General features: G+C 40.5%; 1 protein-coding gene across 1 annotated transcript in view; it reads left to right on the plus strand.

Annotated features, from left to right (window-relative positions):
* Nucleotides 1-276: 276 nt before the first annotated feature.
* The window catches only part of LMO3 (LIM domain only 3), a gene marked incomplete at both ends in the record, with an annotated part of 55,614 nt that continues 32,979 nt past the window's right edge, over nucleotides 277-22,911 (plus strand). The window contains 2 exons of the mRNA XM_082308927.1: nucleotides 277-301; nucleotides 6,875-7,088. Of these exons, the coding sequence (XP_082165053.1) occupies nucleotides 277-301; nucleotides 6,875-7,088 (239 nt within the window). The remainder of the gene's footprint in view (nucleotides 302-6,874; nucleotides 7,089-22,911) is intronic.

Raw genomic sequence — 22,911 nt, forward strand, 5'->3', positions numbered from 1 at the left:
ACAACAAAGCTAAGAGACCGCTGGGATTATAGGCTTACGGGCAGAGTTAGGGGAGCATGTGGCTTTGTCGCTCGCCATCGCCGTGCGGGGCCGGCGGCGCGGGGTGTGCCGCCCCCCGCCGCCCCCCGCCGCCCCCCGCCCCCGCGCCCGCCGGGCTGCGGCGCGCCGCGCTCCCGCTCCCGCTCACTTGACCCGAGCCGGGGAAGCACTTGCTACTTTTGCCGGGATTTGGTGCTTCAATGAGAAGGAGCTCTCCAGGCGCCCGTAAATCAACTCATGCAGAAAAAGGAGAAAAGTTTTGGTAAGGCGGCGGTCTCCTCCCGTGGCGCGCAGCGAGCAGAAGCGGTGCGCCTCCAGGTAGAGGGGGGCGGGGGGGGCGAGGGGGAGGCAAGGAGAGTGTTGGCTTCTCTTGCCTCTTCGGTCCCGCATGCCTTGCCGCGGCGAGCGTCTCTGTTTTGCGTGAGCTCTAAAGAGACCCAAAATACCGCTGCCTAGGACAGCCTTGTAGGACGGCTGTTTAAACCAATTAATCTTGCTAGGTACAACAAATATCGCTACGTGCTTTCCCGACGCCTCCCTCTCCCCTCTTCTCCCCATCGCCCCATCCCTGTGATGCTTGAAAAGGAATTAGCACAAAAGGCTTGAGCGTCTAACTCCAAAAGGGATTCTTTGTTGTAGAGTGTATGTTTCTTATTTATTTTTTTATTTTGCATGTGAGCTGCATCAAAATTGAACTCAGTCTTGCAAATCTCTTGTTGGCCTTTGCCAAGCACTAGCACTTTGCTGCCATGGTAACTGTAATTAAACTGATAAGAGTGGAAAAATGTCAGTATCTCTGAGCCTTGCAGCTGCATTGGAGAAAAAGGGAATCAAATTGGTTCCCAGCACCACTGCTCTAAAAAAGGAGGGAGGGAGTGGGGGGGCTGGGGGGAGAGAGGTGGGGGGGACACGACAGGGGTAAGAACATAGCTAAGCAGCTCCCGTCCCTGAGATCTGGGTACATCTATTTGCCGTGTTGTCCCTTAGGGGGCTGCAGCCTGCAGGGATGCTCTGGGCCAGTGAACAGAGAGAAACAAGCTTTTAGGCCCAATCTAGCTTTCAAAAAGAGAAGGGGAAAGAAGAGAAATCTTTTGTTTGGTGTCTCTTGGCAGTCGACTAGCCATGTTGGCCAAATTCTTTTAATCTGTATCACTGCTTCCAGCTGTGGGACTGCATTCCCATTTTTAGTTTTTACCTAACCTCTTCTCTCTCTCCCCCCCCCCCCCCCCGCTTTCCAACCCACCTCCTTTATTAAGAAAAAAATCAAAAATAAAAAAAAAAATAATCAGATTCCTCTGTAGAAGGGGCAGGAGGTGAAGTTTAGTTACATACCCTGGAAAATTAACTCAAAAGTATACAGAAGAGACTATATTCAGAGTACTGAAATCCTTACTTTTATTTAAAAAAAAAAAAAAGCAAACCACAAAAAACTGAGTGTTATGGAGTTGCGGTTACTTTGTTGTGTTAACTACAGAAGCTGAGACTGTGCGGATGAATGGCACAGAACAAGAGAGCATAATGGAGGCAATCAACCGTTAGGCTGCTTCACAATGCAATCCAGGCAATTAAAAGCTCACCAGAGTTTAAATGAAATGGTTCTACTTATTTCTGTGCACCACACTGCACAGGCTATTATTTATGTCTCTTTTTTTAATTATGATTTCCCTTAAACTGCCAAATAACTCAGAATAGCAGGGTCTTGGAGGCAGTAAGAATTTTTCACAGAACAATTTACGTGCCAATCTAAAACTAGTTACGACTCCTGATGTGCTACATGTGAGTTCTGAAATGTTTCTTAGCTTCTGAAACCTTAACTTTTTTTTTTTTTTTAAGTCTGTGTGTGTATTGTCCTGAATAATTGGAGCTCTGGATGCTTTTAGGGTGAAGCTACAAAGTGGGAAAGCATCGGAAAAGTATTCTTTTTATCTTCTACTAGAATCTCTAACTCTCTTGTTGACTGCATATTGTCTGTCAGTTTGCTGTCTTTTAAAGACCAGTGCACTGATACCTAATTTGCTCCAAACTGTTTTTTTTTTATTTTTTTTTGAAGTAGAGGCAGGTTTTCCCTTTCTTGCTGTACATACTACTGTCCTTGGTAGAACGATGTTCGTGCCTTCACAAAGGAGGGGGGGAGAGTGGTCTTTAAAAGTTTTTTAAGTGATCCGGTGCGTAATAATATCCAACTCTTATCTCCCGTAACATGCCTTTCAAAAGACTGTCTGTACCACAAACCAGCAACTGAGTTCTGACAGTCTTGTGCCGTGCTCAGCACCGTCAGGGACCAATCCTGCTTACAGATGCTACTACATCACTAACAAAATAAAATTCATTATGTCAAATCTTCATTCCCTTTGATTTTTGAGAAGGGTGATGATTGGAGTGAAACTGATTTTTATTTCTCTGCCTTCCTTCAGGAGCCTAATTTAGCTTTTTCCAGCAATCTTTCCTCTTTATCCTGAAATTCATAGTTACAAATTGGTTGACAGTGTTTCATCATGCGATAATAACAATAACCAGGGATGGGAATCAGTTGCATCGAAGTTGTTTGGGGAGACCAAGGGAAATCCAAAAACCTGTGAATCAGGTTATGAAGTTTTCCCTTCAAAAATCCTAAAGGTGGTGGATGGTGATTAAGAAGTCTTATTCCTGACACAGCTCTGCAGTTTATGTGCAGTATCCTGGGGACTAGGGGTGGAAGGAGGGAGGGAATGGAGGAAAGGATAGAGGAAGCCCTTGAAAGCATATTGGGGTGAAATAAAAAGGGTTCATTTGACAGTGACAGACTAGGAACTGAAATCTCTCAGTTCTGAGAACAGATCTGCTCTGTGATGCAGAGCACGGGTAGGACTCTGCAGAACAGAAGGGAAAATGGGGTTTGATTTTTATTTTTATTTTTATTTTCTTTTTTACAGCCTAGGTGTAGCACTTACGGAATTGTATGGTTTTTTGGAAGTGCTCCGTACGCTCTCTCTTCCTAGGGGAGGGGGAGAGGAGGGCAGCCAGGCAGCAGTGCTGTGTGCTGCTACCTGGTATTTCAGCGGCAAGCAGTTTGGATGGTTTTGTGGGTGCTGTCAGCCTCTGAAAGGGTCCTTCTTGTGTCCTAAGAAATAAATGTGTACTTAAACAGCAGCCTGTGAAAAGCTGGCTGACAGTAAGCTGCAGGTATTCTTATTGCCAAATTAAGAGAGAGCTAAAAATACACGAGCGTGAATCTGAAAAGTATAACTGCATTGGAGATCTTATGGGAACATTAAAGGGAAGAGAGATGGTCTGTGAGTTGATCTGCATTAAGGTAGCTTGCTCATACTACACAGAAAAAAAGTAGATATGTTCTCCTTTCAAAATTAAGTGATTTAATCCAGGGCATGTGAAGAAAAAGGCATGTGCAAAGAATCTGGAGATAGGTAAAACACTTATTGGAGTGCTGTTTTGTGCTTTGTTTTGTTAAGATCCATTCTATAGCACAAAAAAAGTAACTATTTTTTATAATGAAGTAGTAGTTTGGGGATTTTTTTTTTAAAAACTTTCATTAAAATAAAAGCAGCTTCATCTCAAGTAAAGTGCAAAAAGATCAGATCTGTCTGAGGAGAAAAGCATTCCTTCCCTCCAAAAGCTGCTGCAGATTGAATCCCTAATCTGAAGGTGCTGCCAGTGGGATGTCAGCAGCACCTTCTCTTTCAGCCTCAGGAAAATAGACATGCAGGGTTGCTAACACTGCTTCCGTAGGGTGTGTGCCCCTTTTTCCTCATCTCTACAAGGAGGGTTTGGGCTAACCAACATGAATGACAGTTCTCTGGCTATTTTCCTCATGTAGCAAATGTCTAAAAAACTGTGCAGAGGTATGTGCAAGATTGTGCAAGCAGCGGTTTTATTTGTAATACAATAACCTCATGTTTGCAGCATGAATTATCAGGCTTGATTATTGCAATTTGCTCAGATATTCACTTGATTAGCCGTGTTTCTGTGGCACCGTGTTCCCTTCAGACGGCGCAGGACAGTAGATCAGCCTGGATCAGACTGTCAGCCTCTGCTCTCTAACCCGCTTCCTTATCAGGCGACAAAATTTTTACATTAAGATTTTTTTTCTTTAAAGCCTTTAACTGTGTTAGCTTCTAGTTTATCCTGGTTTCCCTCAAGCTAAAGATTAAAGTCTTAGAACAGCCCTTCGTGCTTCTGAACTTTTTTACTGAGTTTCAAGAAGTTGATACAAACTGCCGCCGATTTTACGCATTTGTCCTCTACAGGGCCGAAGAGGGGGGCTGGGGATAAGCATGTTGTTAGCACTTAGCAGTTATTTATACTCTACTGTGATATGCAACTTTACAGATTAAGGCTTTTCGACCAAGTGAAGGTATTAGAGATCCAGCAGGTCTTCCCTTTACAGTCTGGTATAGGTTCTTTACCAAAAATCTCTGATATTTTCACTGCTTTTAGCCATTTATTTGTAGCCATGTTGTTTTGTTGGTTCATGTATGTACCCTGGATCCAGGGGAGTCAGTCGGCAATTGAAAATACTGTAAAGGCTCAGCCTTTGTCTCATGGTGCTTGCTCAGGATGAGAGATGTGCGTTCGTTCCCACATCAGCCGTAGACTTGCTGCGGAGCCCTGCGCAGGTCGCTGGAGCTCATCCTCCCCCTTGTGAATGAGAAACAGATCTTCTGAGTTTGTAAGTGGTGTAAGAGTTATGAGAGTAACATTGATTAGGGAGTAATGGGAAGGCAGCAATGCCATTCTTTATACTTATTGATAGAAAAATACAGACCTTAAACTTCTGTGATGAGCTTTAGATGTTATGCAGCAGTACTGCTGTGGTACTTTAGGGTACCCACTAGGAGAACTGTCTGCGTATCACTGGAGGGCTAATTTATAGATAAATATATGGCTCCAAAATGCATAATGGAGTGTATTGCAAAGGGGGGAGCAGGACTGTTGTGCTTACATGTCGTAATAAGAATTACTATTTCTAATTCAGTGATCAGCTCTGCAGGTGAAACTTGGGAGTTCAGCTTGGTAACCCTGGAAAGTCACTTAGCTTACAGTTGCTGCAGTCCACGTAAATTCGATGTGTTCCATGTACACATATGCGTACAGATCCCTGGGACGCCTCCACCAGCGTAGCATTTAGCCTCTTGTCTTCGTAGTGCTAATATCCATACAGGCACACTGTACCATTGTTTCAAGGATTATACTCATTTTCGTGCTTTCCTTATGAGACCTTAAAAAAAAAAAAACAAAACAAAACAAAAAACCCAAAAAAAACCCCAAACCAAACAAAAACCCAAACACCAACTTGCTCATGTTGTAGCTCCCTAAGCCTGCCTGTCTGTAGTGGTGTGTTACAGCACCAACTGAGATCATTTGATAGAAGCTGGGACTGTAAAGCTTTCTTGACAGTAGGTAGTAGAGCATTCTTGATGAGGAGCTCTTGAATTTGCTTTTCTTTGTTACGAGACTCTATTTGACCTTTCCCAGTCTCTGCATAATAACAGGGTGCCATACCCTGAATTTTGGGGTAGGATTTGCCTGTTGACAACAGCATTCGTTCCACAGTCTTGACAAATTCTCATTGTAGTATTCAGATGCGCTCTAATGAGTAGCATTCTTTTTAAGCTACATCTTGGATTGGCTTTAAAACAGTGAGATAACCTAATAATCGAACTGCGTGTCAGTTCTTTCTTTCTCTCCGGTGCCTGTTTGATGTCCAACAAAGCATCCGTAGGGCTATGATTTTGCTTATTCTAAGAAATGGCTTTCAGAGAATTCATCTGAGTGTAATGGGATGGCACTTCATGCAATTAACCAAGACAGACCAGTCTGTAAGCACTTTGGGGCAGTGACCTTCTCTCCCCTTTTTACTGTAAAACTCAGGGCAATCAGTTTTTGTATGGATCTCTGGAAACTGGCTGCGGTGCTCTGCATACCATCGCTCAACTGTGTTCCACTTTTACCAGTGCCCTCCCTTAAACAGTGGTTCAGACATTTGAATTGTTATTTAAACGGACTCTGCTTTTACCTCAAAGGGTATATATACTTAATGGACACTACTGTACTCCTTGTCCTGAACTGGCTATAACTGGGATTGGAAAGTGGGGCAGTGTTTTTTTACATGATTTTTTTTTTTTTCCTTGACAAACTAGTAGCTCTCCAACCTTGTACAGATTATTTAAAACCAGATTTTTCAGAAGTTCCTTACATTGCAGGTTGTAACTAGAGATGCTGCTACTGAAGTCTCTGGAAATCTGATTGCTTCATTCATGTGTCTAAGAAGAACTGAAATCTTAAAAAACAAACCCCCCCCCCCCCCCCACCAGCACCAAAATGTGTGTGTCAAACCTCCCTGAAACTCTGGCCCTGTGCCTCTAATAGCTTCAGTCTTTTCTTCTAAAGAAGTGGAGTGCTTTTATATTTTATAAAGACAGCGCAAATAGGTCCAAATATGTAGATTTAGCTATGTTTGCCATCACTGATAGGCTGTTTATTTAAATTTTTGGTTGCTAAATATTGGATACTTTAGGTGAAAGTGGATGACTTTTCAACGGAACTGTTTTAATTTTTCATTTTAACTTTTTAATCCTATTTCTTTTCAGCAAAGAGACCAGGTAAATGAGGTGTTAAAGAGAAGCTGTGGAACTGAGAGCAGTGGAAGTTTCTGCTCTCAAATTTATCTTAACATTTTTTTCAGCTTGCTATGGACTATCTAGGTTATTTCATCCTATCTACACGATTGCCTTTTTAATGAACTGGGTGTGGGGGGAGCGGTGAGGTGGAGGAAGAAAAGAGCGAGACTTGCACTCAAGAGAATATCTATTTTCACTCTTGTCTTGTTGTATTTCAGGTATACAAATGCTCTCAGTCCAGCCAGACACCAAGCCGAAAGGTTGTGCTGGCTGCAACCGTAAGATTAAAGACCGGTATCTTCTAAAGGCCCTGGACAAATATTGGCATGAAGATTGCCTGAAGTGTGCCTGCTGTGACTGTCGCCTGGGGGAGGTGGGCTCTACCTTGTACACCAAAGCCAACCTTATCCTTTGTCGCAGAGACTATCTGAGGTAGGCCATGTCCTTCTTAAGTTCACTGACAAACTTGGTCAATCTGTTCAGTTCTTCCTATGCAGTTGCTATTGCATGAGCGGTACTTGAGGGCTGCAAGGCCGAGTATATGTGGAGGATGAGAAAACAAATACTGACATACGGAGATAAAACTAAAATCTGAATCAAAAAGCACATGTAATCAGGCTGTGCAGGTGGTTGCCAGTTTTCTGATGCTAATACTGGGGTCCTGTGCTCAGAGGAGGAAGAGGGTAAACCCCCCTGTGCTTCCCACAGCACCACATTCCCGGGGAGCTGGTGGTCTCCTCCTCCTAGCAGCACGGTGGTGGCCAGGTGTAGTGGGCTGAAACCACGCATGTGGTTTTCACCAGCTCCAGTTTGACCTCTGTGTGTGAGGAGTGCTTCACTTGTCTTCACTTAGCCGCTTCTGTCCTCTTAGTTTGCCAAGGGATTTCATTTGTGGCACTGGAAGCTTTTATGAATGTTATGAATGCCATTTAGATGTTAGAAGCTGGACCAAGATGACCAACTCTCTTCCCTATGCTAAATAACCGTGTAGCTAGAAGGCTCAAACCCACTGTGGTCCTGATTTAACTCGGTGACCTGGGTGGCATGCTGGGTAACCTGTTGCCACTTCTCAGAGATAGCAAATCATCACCTGATTTTTCTGTCTTCTTGTTTGCTTGTGGAGCTTCGTTCTCAAAAGTATTTGAGGTATAACTTGTAGCAAAGTACTGATGAGCAGCACCAGGCTAGTTTATCTGCAGATTGTATGTGAATAAATAGGGCTACTCTGCAGGAGCTAAGTTTAATCAGGAAGTTTAATCTCCCTAGGCTCTCAATAGTAAATAGAGAGAAAAGGCTCCTCTGGGGTGATTCAGAGCACCTATTTCCTATAGGAGCACCTGCCCTCCATTCCCTGTAGAGGGGGCCTAATGAGACTAGCCGCTCCAGGCTAAGGTGAACTTCTGGGAATATTTCCCCTGCCCCTGTAGTGAAGCCTTTTTCTTTTAAAGGGACATTCAAGTCAGTAATACATTGGGGAAAAATTAAAATTCTCTTTGAATGAGTTAACTTACAAGTTCAGTTTAAGCACAGGTACCAAATAGGAGGTTCCCACACGCTGATCAGTTCCCAAGTTGTATAGCGTGGGTAGGTTGGAACAGGAATTAAGACTAAAGCGTTATTAACAGCTGTTAGTACCCTGGCTCTCCACGTTACAACCTGTTTTTTCTAGAGTGGAACACAAACCTTCACAAACGTGTTGTGCATTTGTTGAGCTGGGGCTGCATGGCTGATCAGGGTTCTTCAGGCATGGGCTTGGACTACTTACCGGTAGAAGTGCTCTCCTACCCATTAAAACTGATGAACACAAGATAGAGTGCTGGGAATTTAAGCGCAGAGTCTGCATCTTAAAGCCATTGTGTTAAAGCTGCCAAAGAAGTAGGTAACAAAACCTTACTTTTAAAAATTGGCAGGGAACAGTTTGAATAGAAGGGAATTGTTGTACATGAACCTAGGTCACTTGTGGTCTTAAAGCATGTGTCTATAGAGGGGGGTCAGAACAGCTTCTGGGGGGAAGGTAACACTTATCCTAATTTTTAAAACCCATTTTAAGAATCTTTCTAAAACGAGTGACTGCAGGAGTAAGAAAACTCTGCTATGGCTCTTTGATCTGAGTTCCAATTCTACTGGAGACTTTGAACTTACTGAATCTCCCAAGTGCTAGTGCAGCAGATCCAATGTTTTAAAATCAAATGTTTAAAATCAAAACTAAAAGTGATCTAGTAGTAGAGATATGAACAAAGCATTTCTCTAGCATAGATGTACACACACACACACTGTTGCTCTCTGGTCTTTGAAGGTCTAACAGGAGTAAATATTTTGCTAACAGATTGTTAAAATTCATACTAAGTGATTCAGAGAAAGGAGACTGTATATTTTTATCTGTGATGACCACATTCAAAACTGGTGTTTCAGTTATCTGTTAACACACAATATTTTGCACCAGTGAAACCAGCATACGTGAGAAATCCTATAATCAGTTTTAAGATGTTTCTGATTTTTGTCTCTGAGTTTATCAAGTCTTCATGAAGCTATCTTGTCATGAGCCTTTTTTTAGTGATTCTTGTGAGTGCATAGATTTAAACTTGGTATTTACACTAAACTTCAAACTGATGCACTTAAGGTAATTGCAGATAGTCATTTGCCTCATTGCATCTTATCTACTTAGTTATGCAGTGAACCTATAAAAGTGATCTTTTTAATGCTAATGTAGAAACTAGTTAAATGTTCTCTAGCTTTGTAGTCAAATAAGCTTTCATATTTAGCAACCCAATTGATACGAATTTAAAGAACAAATTACTTTGTACTAATGATCAGATTAGGGTTCAATTACAGTTTCAAACTATCCTCTTAATTTTTTTTTCCTTTTTAACCATAAAGCGAGTCTTTGCTACATATAAAACTGTTCTAGCTTCCTATTAATTTATGTGGTGCCCTCTAGAGGACATGTGGCTTGCATGAAACTATAGAGAGTAAAATTGCTTATTAACTTGTCTCTCCGTGTTCATTATGTCTTTCAATAAGACAGCCATTCTACAGATGCTATAAGCAATAATGTAGCCAGCTTGGGTGCTTTAACATTCATGGTTAAATTCGCAAACTGTGTGATTGCATTGTCTTTGGCTATTTGCAAAGATACTTCCAGTATCTCTCATTTAGAGATGCCTGCCAAAAAAACTAAACACTCCCTCGGCCCTGGTGCATGCTTGTGTTCTGCATTTGAGCCCTGAGGTACCCACTTTGGTGAGCTTTTTGTAAATACTCTGTATCCTCAGAACTTCAAAACTTGCTTAGTTTTAGCTCTCTCCTTTGGTAAAATTAGTTACTTTTACTATATTAAAACCTTTTTCTCCAGGTTGGGTGGGATTTGAGGGGATGGAAGAAATCTTTAATGAGGTGATGAGCTTGGAAGATACTTTGAGTGTGAGAGGCTTTACCCTGGAATCTGATTCATGTAAGTTACTCCAGTGGTTTCAGAGGTGGTGTACGACACCGAGGGTAATAGGGTGGCCACAGCAAGAATGAGCTCTGTTTTGTTAACGAGGATGAGAACTGACTTGAGTAAAGAAAGGACTCAATGTTAGAAATAGCACACTCAGTGAAAATGATATGCAGAGTATAATTCCCCTGCAGGCTTCTGTCTCCTGCTTATACACTCTTGGGTTAGAAAGTGAAAACTTAATTTAAGGAACTTAGGTTTACGCCAATATTTCAAGTCCATTTACAGTAAGTGAAATATGCAAGAAGGGGTTTTTTTTCCCCTTTTCTTTTTCCCTCCAGAGCTGTACGGTGACATCTTAATGTACCAGCCTATCCTGCTCTGTCCTCTCTTCTGACTGGCAGCATGTCCATTTACAAGCACAATATTCCCTTTGAAATCTGTCATTACTGCCATTAATGACCAGTCGTTATGTTAACAGCCCTTGGGCTGTTAACATGTCAAAGTGGTTGTTAACTGGAATGTTATTACTTATTTAAACCGCAGGTATGAGTTGTGTGAAATGCACTTTGGTTGTTTGTTCTAGGCTGCTTCAGCTCAAAACAATAGGGAAACAGCAGAGCGTTTGCCTTTGGGGTGCCAAGGGATTTGCTTTCTGTTCCATCTGCTCATTTGATTTCTGTATATTTGTTAGGTCCTCCTACCCCTGGGCAGCCTCCTAATTTCAGGTGCAACTGTGTACAGTCCCGTCTCTTAGCCTTGTGTGCAAATGGGCAGCCGTGGATATTTCCAGATGCACAGTAATGCCTGCCGCACATTTGAGATTAATATCTGGCCCCTAAAAGTGTAAAATGAAAGACCAACAATTACATGTAACTCAGTTGTATTAAATAATGAGCTTCCTCGGATGCAGCAAAAATATGAAAGTACAGCTGTGCTAAGCTAGTAGCAATGTAGGTCAATCACCCTTTTCACTTAGGTTTTTAACTACGCAAACCCTGCTGAGCGACCAATGACTACAAAGTGCTGTTTCATTCCTATTTAATTTTGGCAGCATTTTGCTGAAGAGCAGGCATTCATGCAGCTAAATTATCTTCACCGTTTCTGGTTTTAACTCCAGCTCCATGACACTAAATGTTGGAGTGCATATCTCTTCGTAAACACAAAGAATACGGTTTCTGATTTTTTTTTTTTTCAAATCCATCTCTTAACATGGAAATTGAATTAGAACTTTTATTACTTTTTGCATAATTTCCCTAGCCAGGCAAACAGATCATAGGAAAAGGATTAACAAAACTAATACATTGGGGTGGAATTTTTGCCCTTAAACACATCTAGAACCTTATCGGGAATGTGGAAGATGGAGATACAAAAGTCTAACACGCTGCCGCCCAATCTTGGCATTGATTTTGCTCATAAATCTACTGCGGACTTTAAAAGTACCACTGAATAGCTATGAAGATGAGTAGATCGCCGTTCCTGAAGAAAGGGCATATCGTGTTAGGTTTTTCCTTCCCCACTTGCTGGTTCGAAGACCTGAGACAAGCCAAGTATTTAAAATAAATACATGGGATGAGATCTTGTAAATAATGAGACGTGACCACAGAAAGTAAAGTGTTCAACCATAAGCACTGTAAAGATGCTGCCTCTGTAAAATATTTAGCTTGTGAAAGGGTGCAGACTGAAAAGAGTAGAGTTTAGGAAGCAGCCATTTCCTGTACAACTGCTCGCACTCTAAAGGCAATTATTATTTAAAAAAATTATTACGTGGGAGTACTTAGACTTAAAATGTCTTGTGGCTTGGTGCTGATTAGCAGATCCTATTTCTCATGTCGTGGAAAGTGCACATTAAGTATTGCAACCTAAGATATCAGCTCTCTTAAATGCATATATACTCTATATGGATATTTTCACAGGTACTGGGTTATAAGGTGTTTTCAAAAATGATACCTCAGTATGTTTCTTGCCTAGCTTGATTAAATAAGGGTAGATCTTTAAAGATTTAAGCGCTCCGAGTTTTCAGGAATATTGAGGTATTTACAGAAGTGAGGCTTAAGAGAGCTCTGCTTTCTTCGCTAAAGCTTTGTAGAACTGAACCCTTGCCCTTGTTGCAAGGCATTGAAGTATTCAAGGGAGTACTAGTTTGCAGGAATAGGCCCTAAAAATATTTTAAAATATATATAAAAATGGTAGGTGTAACAGTCTGCTTATACTAATTTTGCTGTGTATGTGAGATGGATGTTCTAAACTTACATTAATTGTATCATTTACTATGTCTTAAAAAAAAAAAAAAAGGCAATAAGCAATAATACTCTCCTACTAATTGCCAAAGGTTTTGAAACCCTCAAAACACCTTAACAGTTCTGGAAGGGATAAGGGTGTACTACAAGGAGAGTAATGCACGTACGCACAGTTAATCCACCCAACTTGCAATAACACTTTTAATTTAGCTACACCCTGGCTAGTCTAGCTTGTTCTTATTTTAGTTCATCTGTGATAGCTTTTAATAAGAAACATTCAATTAAGCTGTTAAAATTGGTGTTTAAGTCATGTTGAAATGCTGTAAAATGTGTGTACTCAAGTTTGACGCTCTTCAGTAGTTCCATGTGTTTCCCCGTATCTGCTGGTATTTTTCTTCAGAGCTGCCAAATTTTTAATAATTGTGTTATTTTTAGTGGCTTAAAATACACAGTTTAATTTCCAAGAATGTGAATGTTCCCTCTTATAAAGCTTCTTGAAAACCAGATGCTTCTCGTGTGTTGTCAAAATACCTCATTAATCCCCTGGAAACGTTCAAAGAATTTCAGGAGACTTTTCAGATGAAAGTACAGTACCTCTTAAAGCCTGTCCTACAGCTCTTCATAACCTTACTACAGTATGGTGTATTTTGATGGAAAATTATTTTACTACAAAGATTTTGTCAATACATAGCAGCTCAATAAAGCTTCATAAAAGCGGTGATTTTGGGGCAGCCTAGGTAAGTCTGCAGTGTCAGGCGATGGGATAATGCTCTTGGTGAAAGAACAACAATTCTATTGGTCTGCTTAGTATTTTCTGTAACATCTTTTAAAAGAAATGCACCTTTCTTGGTTTCCTCCTTGCTGAATTTTTCCTCAGAACTGACTTTGACACTAGGGTTTTTATGAAATATGTTTAAAATAATACCCATATTAAAATGATTTGCTTCAGGAGTAAATATTATCAACTATATTATGACATGTGATTTGACAGCCAAGGTTTAACTGGCAACTTTCTACATTTTTGGCCAGAAGCATATGTGAAACAATGCATCTATTTATACTGTAGCAGAAGAATATTTAGCTCTTATTTTCTTTAAGAGCAATAGCACAGAGAGGCCTTTAAGAAGTTCTGATTTCTACTACATATCTGTTCTTTGGGAAAAAAAAAAGGAAAGAAAGAAATAAAAATTTAAATTATTTTAATTATTTATTTACTTTAAGTTTTTTGGTGGATATTTTACCCAAAACTGAAAAGCACGTCTCTACAATGTAACAAAAAAAAAGTTTCTTGCTGAATTTTGTTACACTGTATTTGCTATAGTCTTCAAATGTTCCAGATAATATATAGCATTGGTTCTTGATGCGAATGTTGGAATAATACGTAACAATCAAAATGGACAACATTGTTACACGCTTTCAGCCCTCCTGACTTTAGGAATTACTTTCTCTCTTAATTTCTCAGTGAAGTTAAATGTATTCATGGTGAATTTGGAAACTAAAATACACGGTATGCAATACTCAAATGATTTCTAAATGAAATTGGTCTTAACTGTCGCTGTCCTTAAGAATCCATATTTTGGGTATACCTTACTAAATGCATTGGTTTTTTGATGGCTAACTTCCCAGTGGATTCCTTAGTATGAAAATGGATGACTTTTTAAATAAATCTAAGTAATAGTCACAAGCTTACTTTTTTTTTTTTTTCTGGTCAAAATATTCTTGAATTCTTGAAGTTTTTCAGACACAAATATCTGAAGCAATGAGTCTATGTTGTCAAAACGTTTTACATGTTTTACACCTACTTCCCTGTAACATAATTCTGGTACTGTTGTTTTACACCTTCCTGAGGCTGCTTCTTGCATATTATGAATCGATTAGCCTTTGGACAGTTGAGTCTCATTGCATGAGATTGGTACTTATTAAAATGGCTATGGATATCAGTAGATTCATATTTTAAAAGAGAAAAGGCTGTTTAAGTCATCTCTACAATGTGCTGCTTTTTTAGATATATATATGATTCTATCAAATTATCATCTTCCTGAAAAAGCACGGACAGAAGAGCTAGCTGTACCTGATCAGGCCAAAAAAAAAGAAAAGGCCGTAATGGGCTAGAAATAATTCAAATTTGGATTTGCAGAAACTGCTGGTTCTGCTTCTTTTTAATATTTAGAAAGTTATTAAAACAAACAAACAAAAACCCTGAAACATATCCTGGGTCAAAAATTCACAAAAATACTATCAGATCTTGACCACATACTAGTGAAGATATAAATTGCTCAAACAGGATAAATAGTTCAGCCAAATTTGATCCTTAGCAAGCCATGTATCAAAATGAAACGATATACAGCTAAGATACCTTGCAAGCTCTCCATGCTCATGTCCTCTCTGCACATCTGCTTGGTATGATACTTAAGCATATATTCATGCAGAAATCATGGTGGAATTCTGCACCCCATGTTTTACAGGTACTTGCAATGTGGTCATGGTCCCGTCTTCTCTAAAACCAGTTAAGACTGACTTTAAATGTATGCTAACAATTAAGCATCTTGATAGCCCGGTGGCAATCAGTAAGGTTAGTTGCAGGCTTAATTTAAGCATGTGCTAAAATGTCATGATGGAGTGCCAGCATAGCATATTCACAAATCAGTCCCTCTCGCAGCTTCACATCAGAACTGCGGCTACCAGCAACTGGAGAGTATTTAGCACCTATTTTTCAAAGAGCACAATGGCCCCGATTATTAACTGCAAAATATTTTCCTTTGGGATTACAGTGAACCCTGTTTATCTATTTTATAACAAAACACAACACAAGGGAACTTTTCACTAGCAGAAAATTGCTACTTTTGTAAGAGAGAAGAGCATGTTCAGCTCTGGAATGATGTTCCTCCGGAAATTCTCCTGCAGGTCGTGAGTGAAGTGGCATTCTGCAGTACTGGAATTTAAGCTTTTCATCTTTTCTTTTGCAAAAATGGTAATGTCTTATGTTGGCACATAGTAGATGAAAGTGAGAATTGCACAACATGCAAAGACAAAATTATTTTCGGGGGGGGCGAGAGCAGAGAATGTCAGGGATTTTATTGTATCTTTTCTACATTTGGGGCAGTGAGAGTAAGTGAATAAGTCAGAATAAGTCAAGATATACATTTGGATATACTGTAACTGACAATATATTGGACTAATAAGGAAGACCCTATAGTATACCAGGTAGCAAATATCCCCTTGCTCTTGTATCACTGCTTTCATATCGCACCTTTGTTCTGAACAAAGCTTGAACCTTTGGACTTTATGTACAGGAGTTATCACTTTTCTCTCTTGATACTGAAATGTGCAAAATGCTTGTGAATCAAACCTGATTTTTGTTCAAGACAAGCTTCCAAGCCATAAATATCAGCATATGCGGAGTCTCGGATTCTAGTTTAGTGAACAGTATTTATTATACTGTAACCCTGCATTGAACAGTATTATTGTTCCATCATGGGAAAAAATAAATGTTATTTTTATTTTATAATGTTATTTCTTTGCAGATACCTTAGAGAGAAGTATGTATTAGAGAAAAGTTGATGCAAATATAGATTTAATAATTAACCCCCCTTTTAAACACATCTGCTCTAAGAAACAGAGGAATATATTATTGCTGATCAACTTCTAAAAATAGTTCCGGTAACAATCACTGAACTTGGCTTTGTCTTTTCGATAAATTTTTAGGAAGGATTTCTAGGTAGTGATAGTTTAAGTGAGTTACAGGCTACAGATTACAGATGGTAATAACAGTTGCAGTCACTGTGAATTATTGTTTTAGTTCTCATCTTCTGTCACTGTGGTTGCTTCTACATAAGTCTTGTGTTTCTGAAGTCAGGACTGTTACCTTCAGAGCTACTACTCTTTCTCAAAATTTGCATTAAAAATTAAGATTTTTCGTTTGTTTGTTTTAGCAGAAAACGTAAAAATTCATTTTCCCATAAAGAAACAAATCGCATTTCTCTACTTTCTAATTTGTGTTAAACAAATTTTACACAGAATTCAGAAGTTTCTAGGATTTGAGATTTGGGTTTACAAAAAAGTCCCCAAAACTCTTCAAAGAAGTCTTTACAAGCCAAATGTGTCTGCCTTATACAAAGTGTCAGGCAGGGGGAGGGCAGTCTCAATAAGGAGCTGTTCTGCACTAGTTTTTGTTGGCTTCCTTATTTAATTTGTAATCTGATACATGTAAGAACGCTTGATACTAAAATAACATTAACTCTAATCCTACAAATGTATACTACATGCTTGACTTGACGTACCCTGAATAATCCTATTGAAAGCTATAGGGCCTATTAATTTAGAAACATGCCTTAGTAAAGCCAAATATTTAAAATCGGAATGGCTTTGCCTGCAAACCTATCTTGAATTGCTGTGTCCTTGTTTTTTGTGTGCTATGTACTGCACAGCAATTACCCCTACCCACAGCATGGCATCCCTCCCTGGGCCCCTGGTCCAGGAAAACTCAAACCCACAACTCTGCTCCTGGCCAGGCACCTTGCTGCCGTGTCTAGGATGTCAATCAAAGTTTTGACACCTGTAACAACCTTGCCCTGTTTCTCTCTGACGGAAAGGATGGTTATTTGTATGCTAATCCTACATACCACCACCCCCAAATCAAGGTGCTGGTGGATGATTTAAGGGTCTAATTCTAGGCTTGTCTCTACAATCCATTGGCAGCTCACAGGCTCTTCTCCCCATGGTTTTCCTGGGAGACAGCGAGCGGTAGGAGGTGCGACAAGACTTTATTAAAAAGCCCTGGGATTTTGTGTTGATGTTTGTGAATCTTGGGTTCTCAATTCACTTCCTCTTCATGCTCCAAAATTGTGCTAATGAACCTGTCCTGTGTACTTAGCAGCTTCGGGCTTCTAGAAGGATGTGTTCATTTTTATTAAGATATTAAATTAATGCATTTTTATGCTCCATATAATATTAAAAAAAAATCCAGCATGACATTGAACACTTATAACAGGGAGCACTAAAAAGTAAATTAAAATATATTCTTTCTCCTCAGAATTTCACTTATTAAAACAATCTTAAAACCTAGAGGAAATGCTGCAAACATTGCTGCAAATGTGCTGGTTTTAATGAGCCTGGCTGCAGTCTGAAGTTAGCCAAGAGCGCTTCCCCCAGCACCTCCTTACCTAATTCAGTCATAATGCGGAGTGAACCACTAGTAAAAAGAGTCAGCGAGCAAAACAAAGGGAAATTACTACTTCATGAGCGCACATCCAACGGTGGGTGTCTTCTGTGCTCTTCTGAGGCCTTTCATTATGATCCCTGATGTGTCCCTGTCAGGGTCCCAATTACTCTCCATCTCCAGGTGCAGCACAGCCTGAGCATTTTCCTGTAATAGCCACAACAGCACCGTCTTCTCCCTATTCCTTCTGTCTTTTAAGTAGGTTCTCATCTGATAATTATAGGTAAAATATACATATATATTTTATAAGAGCACATCTGAAATGTGTAGGCTAGGTGGTAGTGCCCGTTGCAAGTTCTTTAACAATTTGGCTGTTGAATAGTTTGAGGGTGAGCAGAAGAAATACAACCTTTTCCTGCTATGGTAAGCAGATGATTGCTTTCATCCACTTCTTTTCCCTCCTTTACTAAAAGGTACCTGAGGTTTACTCTGAATAAAAGCTAGTATATATTTGCAAAATTTACTGTAATTTGTCAGATTATCAGTCTTGATAGGAATGTACTGTGTCTGAACAAATAACTCGGGAACCAACTATCCTAAGTAATCTTACTATTAATCACATAGTGTGACTGTATTGGCAGATAAACGGTTTTTCCCATGACCTGTTGAAAAAGTAATTTTTATCTATTTTATATATGTGTGTGTATAAATACATGTAAGGTTATATTAGCAGATGTACAACCACTCTATAATTTTTTTTGTCTGATGCTTTCATTTTAACTACCACAAATCTTTTTCTTCTGAAGTCCAGCTCTTTCTCCTCATAAGCTGATCATTCTGGTTTTAAGGTGTGCTTTTTGGAAAAGTTAGTTCTTGCCAACAACTCCTACATGCCTCCTGTTTGGCTTATTTGTGCAATACTGTCAATATTATATAAGTAGTATAGTGTTGCTTTTAGCAGAGTATCAGAAGGCTGGTATAGGGACAAGTATTCCTTTTCCATTCCCCCCCCCCCCCCCCCCCAAGAAGAAGAAGAAAAAAAAAATGGAATGGGAAGGAAACAAATTTAGAAAATAACTGCAAGTGGAAAGATGTGATTTTTGTCAGTGTAAGCCTGGAAACCACTATCCCTGAAAGGCACTTGAGAACCAACCCTCTTACCTCCCAAACTTTGAAGAACCATTTTATGCATGCTTTTAAGCACTGCTTCTTTGAATCCTTAAGCTCTAGCTGACCTCTTGTGGAACCAAATCTAACCTAGACCCAGTGTGCTTGTCTGTTAAGAAAAGGCATTGAAAAGCACAATTCCATAGCCCATGCGCTATGGTAGCTTCCAGCAGTGCCTTACTTTCCAAATTGGGTGGTGACATCCCAAGATGGCATCTTCCTGATAGGAGGAATAGAACAGACATTACCAGTGTATTTGCTGGCTGCCTCTTGGTTTGTCACAGGAAAAAAAAACAAACAAACAAAAAAACCCCAAACAACCCTATATACAGCAATTACTGCTAATTTAGCCTCACTGCAGTGTCGCTTGTTGAAGACACTACTGCTGATGGGTGGAGGATGCACTGCAAAGTTCTTGCGTCTGCCCCTGCTTCAGTGGCATGTGTTCGGTGAGCACTGTAGTCCCTTCTTCCTTCTGCTGTGTATGAGGGGCAGAAGTGTAGGTATGGCTCTAGTTTTTATATGAAGAAGCTAGAGAAGTAAAAGGGTTAACAGCTGCACCTTTTTCTCTGCTTTCCCTGAAATTTCAGAATGCCAAAGATGACAGAAACGTGACGCTGATGCAGGCGACTGTCCTTCTTCATCAGTAATATTTGGGGAGGAAAAATTATTAAATTGCAAATTTAAGAAAACTTGTCAAGAGAAGACAACATCAGTTGTCGTTAGATGGGACCCTTGCTTTCTGTTCCTAAAACTAAATGCAGTCACCAAGACAGCTGCATCTGGGCAGATCGCTCTTCCGTAGACTTGCAGTCTTGTTGTCAATTTTCCATCCTTCTTGTGCTCAAAGGGAACACCATCAAACTGGACAACTCCCCACTTTTTAGCGATTGGGAAAGAGTGACAGTCTGTGTGCTCCACACTGAGTGGCTTTGCTGCAAGATTAATTCTGGAGATCCTCTGTCATTCTGGATGTGAGGGTGGGTGAACAGAGGCTGCCCGTCACATGCAAAAGTTTTGGTAAGGAAGAAATCTCTTGAGAGTAACCCAACCTTTCTCTGTGTTCTGCATTACTGTTGCCAAACCTCCCACCCTCACAAAATAAACCCACAAGAAAAAAGTCCTATCGCATTCTACTATAATAAGGATATGAAAAATATTAACAGGAGCTCGCTAGAAAACAGATGAAAGCAGCTCATGCAGCTAGTCAGAAGATGGCTAAATTATGGCAGCAGATGTTTGGCTCTGCCAGATTTAAAAGGTCAACACCAAAGGCAGGCTGGGAAAAAGTTCCAGTAAAGGGGCACGAAAGAATAAAGGCTTGAAGTCAAAGCATGTTGCTATATTTGTCCAAACATAAATGATGTCTAGTCACACACATGATATTTATATCTAATGTTTTTTCTCATGGTCCTAACTATATTGAGCATGCTGTTGTTTCTTCCTTAATGCAATCTCCAAAGGTCAATCAAGTTAAAGAGTCAGGCTGATGAGATTAGATATTACTTTAAAAAATGACCAAAAAAAATGTGTTTGGAGAGAGGCCTGAACATATCTCCACTATAATTCTGTCTGGTTTGCTCCAGGTTCCTGTATCTTTTCCTGGAAACGCTGTGTGAACTGAACCAATCTACTTTAGCTCCGAGTGTGCTTTCTTGTTCTCTGGTGATAGGTGAGGTATCTGCATGTTCTTGGGGAGAGATGAGGGAGTCTTCTGGGCACAGGACAAAAATAAAATGACACATTTAAGTGCTTTTTTTTAATGCTCCAGGGAGATTTTACTATCTGAATTGTGTGCAGTGAGCAGGGATTTTTCATTTCATACATCATTCACGACTTGCTGCAGTGATTCCAAAAAGTCACACAAGCTGAGTCGCTCCTTGCACTAAAGCACAGAATTTTTAGTTTGTGAGTTTTAACAATGGATGTTGGAGCTTTATTAAGGCTTTACCCAAAATTTGCAGTGGGGAGGTACAGTGTCAGGAGTTAGAGAAAAGGAGCAATGTGTCTGAGCACACTGGAGGTTACACAGTAATGGCTATGGCAAGATCCAGTATGTTTTTTCCTTCCCTCCTTGTCCTCCCATTATTGCTATTAGTTTGATGCACAACGAAGGTGAGCAGGTCCCCAGCTTTGTCTTCAATCTCCATACTAAAATCTTGTGGTAGCACTAGCTGAGGACTTTGTTTTATATTTGGCTGTTGCACTGATACAGAACTGTGATCGGCATGTGAAGTCTGTCTCTGTTTTATCCTTGTATGCATTTATTTAGGATTAGTCAACACCTTTTCCAGCAGTTGTGAAGTGTGTAGGATGATATACTAAAGGTGAGGTGATTTAAATCTAGTTTTATGAGTATTTTTCATCTGCTTTAAAGGCTTTGTAGCAAATGTATGGATCTTTAATTTCTATGGTAAAAACCAGTGGGGGGGGGAAATCTTTTCTATCAACGTCACCTATGAATGCTGAAGTTAGACTGGCCACCCGTGTCTGTCAGCAGAGTTGAAGTGAATGGATACACAAGACTCTGGACAGATGGGTGAGCATCTTGTTTTACAGAGTTACATAGTAGTTACCATCCGTGTGCCCACTGTGGGCTTTCTGGCTTTTTCCGTAGTCTCAAGAAAGCAAGCAACCTAATTACCTGGTAGCCCTTACAGATCAGCTGTGTTAAAGACAGCATTGTTACTGATGCCCTGACATTGCATCCTTTAGAAATGAAGGAATGCAAATGGGTCAGATTATTACCTTTTTTTTTTTTTTTTTTTAACGGTGGAGGGGGCTGCTTTCCAGTTTTGAGAGACACTTCCTGGACAGCATAGCGCCGACCCTCCAAAGGCGGCCTACACAGGAGGAGGCAAGCCTTCTGCAGGAGGTAGGCCAACCATCCCCAGTTCAAGGAGGTGCCCTTTCAAGGCAAAGGAGGAAGCTAGATACAGTCTCAGCACCTCTGGTAGGATCCTCCTATATAAATACCTTGGGCTTTCGTTAATTTTTTTTTGTATGTGCAGAGAGCAGAGCAGCTAATGCTCCCCTTCGTGTTGTGAGGGCATGGGAGAGGTCAGGCTGCAGAGCTGACATGCAATGGTCATGACAGGCAAGGACAAGCTCTGCACCTGAAAGACTTTGGGCAGTAACTCTCTGAGCAATGTTGGTTGATGTGACAGTGCACCAGATTCTTCTTTGGCCTCTTGCAGTGCTTTTTTCAGATGGCCTCTTGTAGCCTTGTACTGTTCTGCTCTGTGTCCTTTCTGTTTATTCCCAGCCTAGGTTTTCCAGTTCCTTTCTGTCAGCGTGAGGGAAGCCCTGGTGGGAACCTCCCCAGAGACGTCCTACTGGAGGCTAGACAGACTATTCAGGAAACAGTTAAAAGGCCAGCAATTGCGATCCCATCCAGTGCCAAAATTTCAACCTAAGATTCTTGAAGTTATTTTTGTACCCTTACAGCACTGGGCTGCTTCAGCTGCCAAAGGAGCTCAGCATAATGTTGACAGGTCTATCCAGAACATCTGCTGTGAACCTTCCTTTGGTTCTGCCAAAGCAGAGTTTGTAGGATGGGCCCTTGGAAGGGAGTTTACGGTCGCGTTCCCCATTCTCACGGCAGTTCCCCCTCAGTTGGATGCAGAGCCTGCAGAGCCCATTTATCCTGTTCCAGCCCCTTCATCTGGCACTCGGCACCTACAGGAGGGCAGGAATCTGAAAACAGGCTTTGTTATGACAGAGATCTCCAGATCTTGTAGCAGATGTTGCTGGTGAGAAGCAATTTTGTTCCAGCCAAATCTTCTTCAGCTCTGCTGAGGAGATGCATAGAGAATCTCATAAGGCTACAGGCTTTGGCAAGGAAACTCAGCATTTACCAATGCCAGCTACTCTCTATATTTCTTTTTGAAGGCTATGTAGAGCAAATGATCTCTTCTCTGTCTCTGTGAAACAGCTGTAAATTTCTCTTCCTTTAAAACCCCCACCCATTAAACAGCGCTGACAACAGCCAACAGTTATCAGATGCAAAATGAACTATGTGCCTAGGATAAAGAGTTGTATATCTGCCTCTCCTGATCAATCCACTGGACGTTTTGTATGCCAGCGCTTTAATTTAAAATATTCCCAGGAAGTAAAAATCCCTGGTAATTTCTGTAACAACCTTTTAAGAAATTTTGTCACCTTTTAAAAAGCTATTTGCTTCTCTTTTTCTCTCTGTCCCTCCCCAGCTCCATCCGTTGTTTGCTTTAACCTTATCCTCTGTATACAGACAGC

The sequence above is a fragment of the Platalea leucorodia genome, assembly GCF_965183815.1.
Source record: "Platalea leucorodia genome assembly, chromosome: 4".
Lineage (NCBI taxonomy): Eukaryota > Metazoa > Chordata > Aves > Pelecaniformes > Threskiornithidae > Platalea > Platalea leucorodia.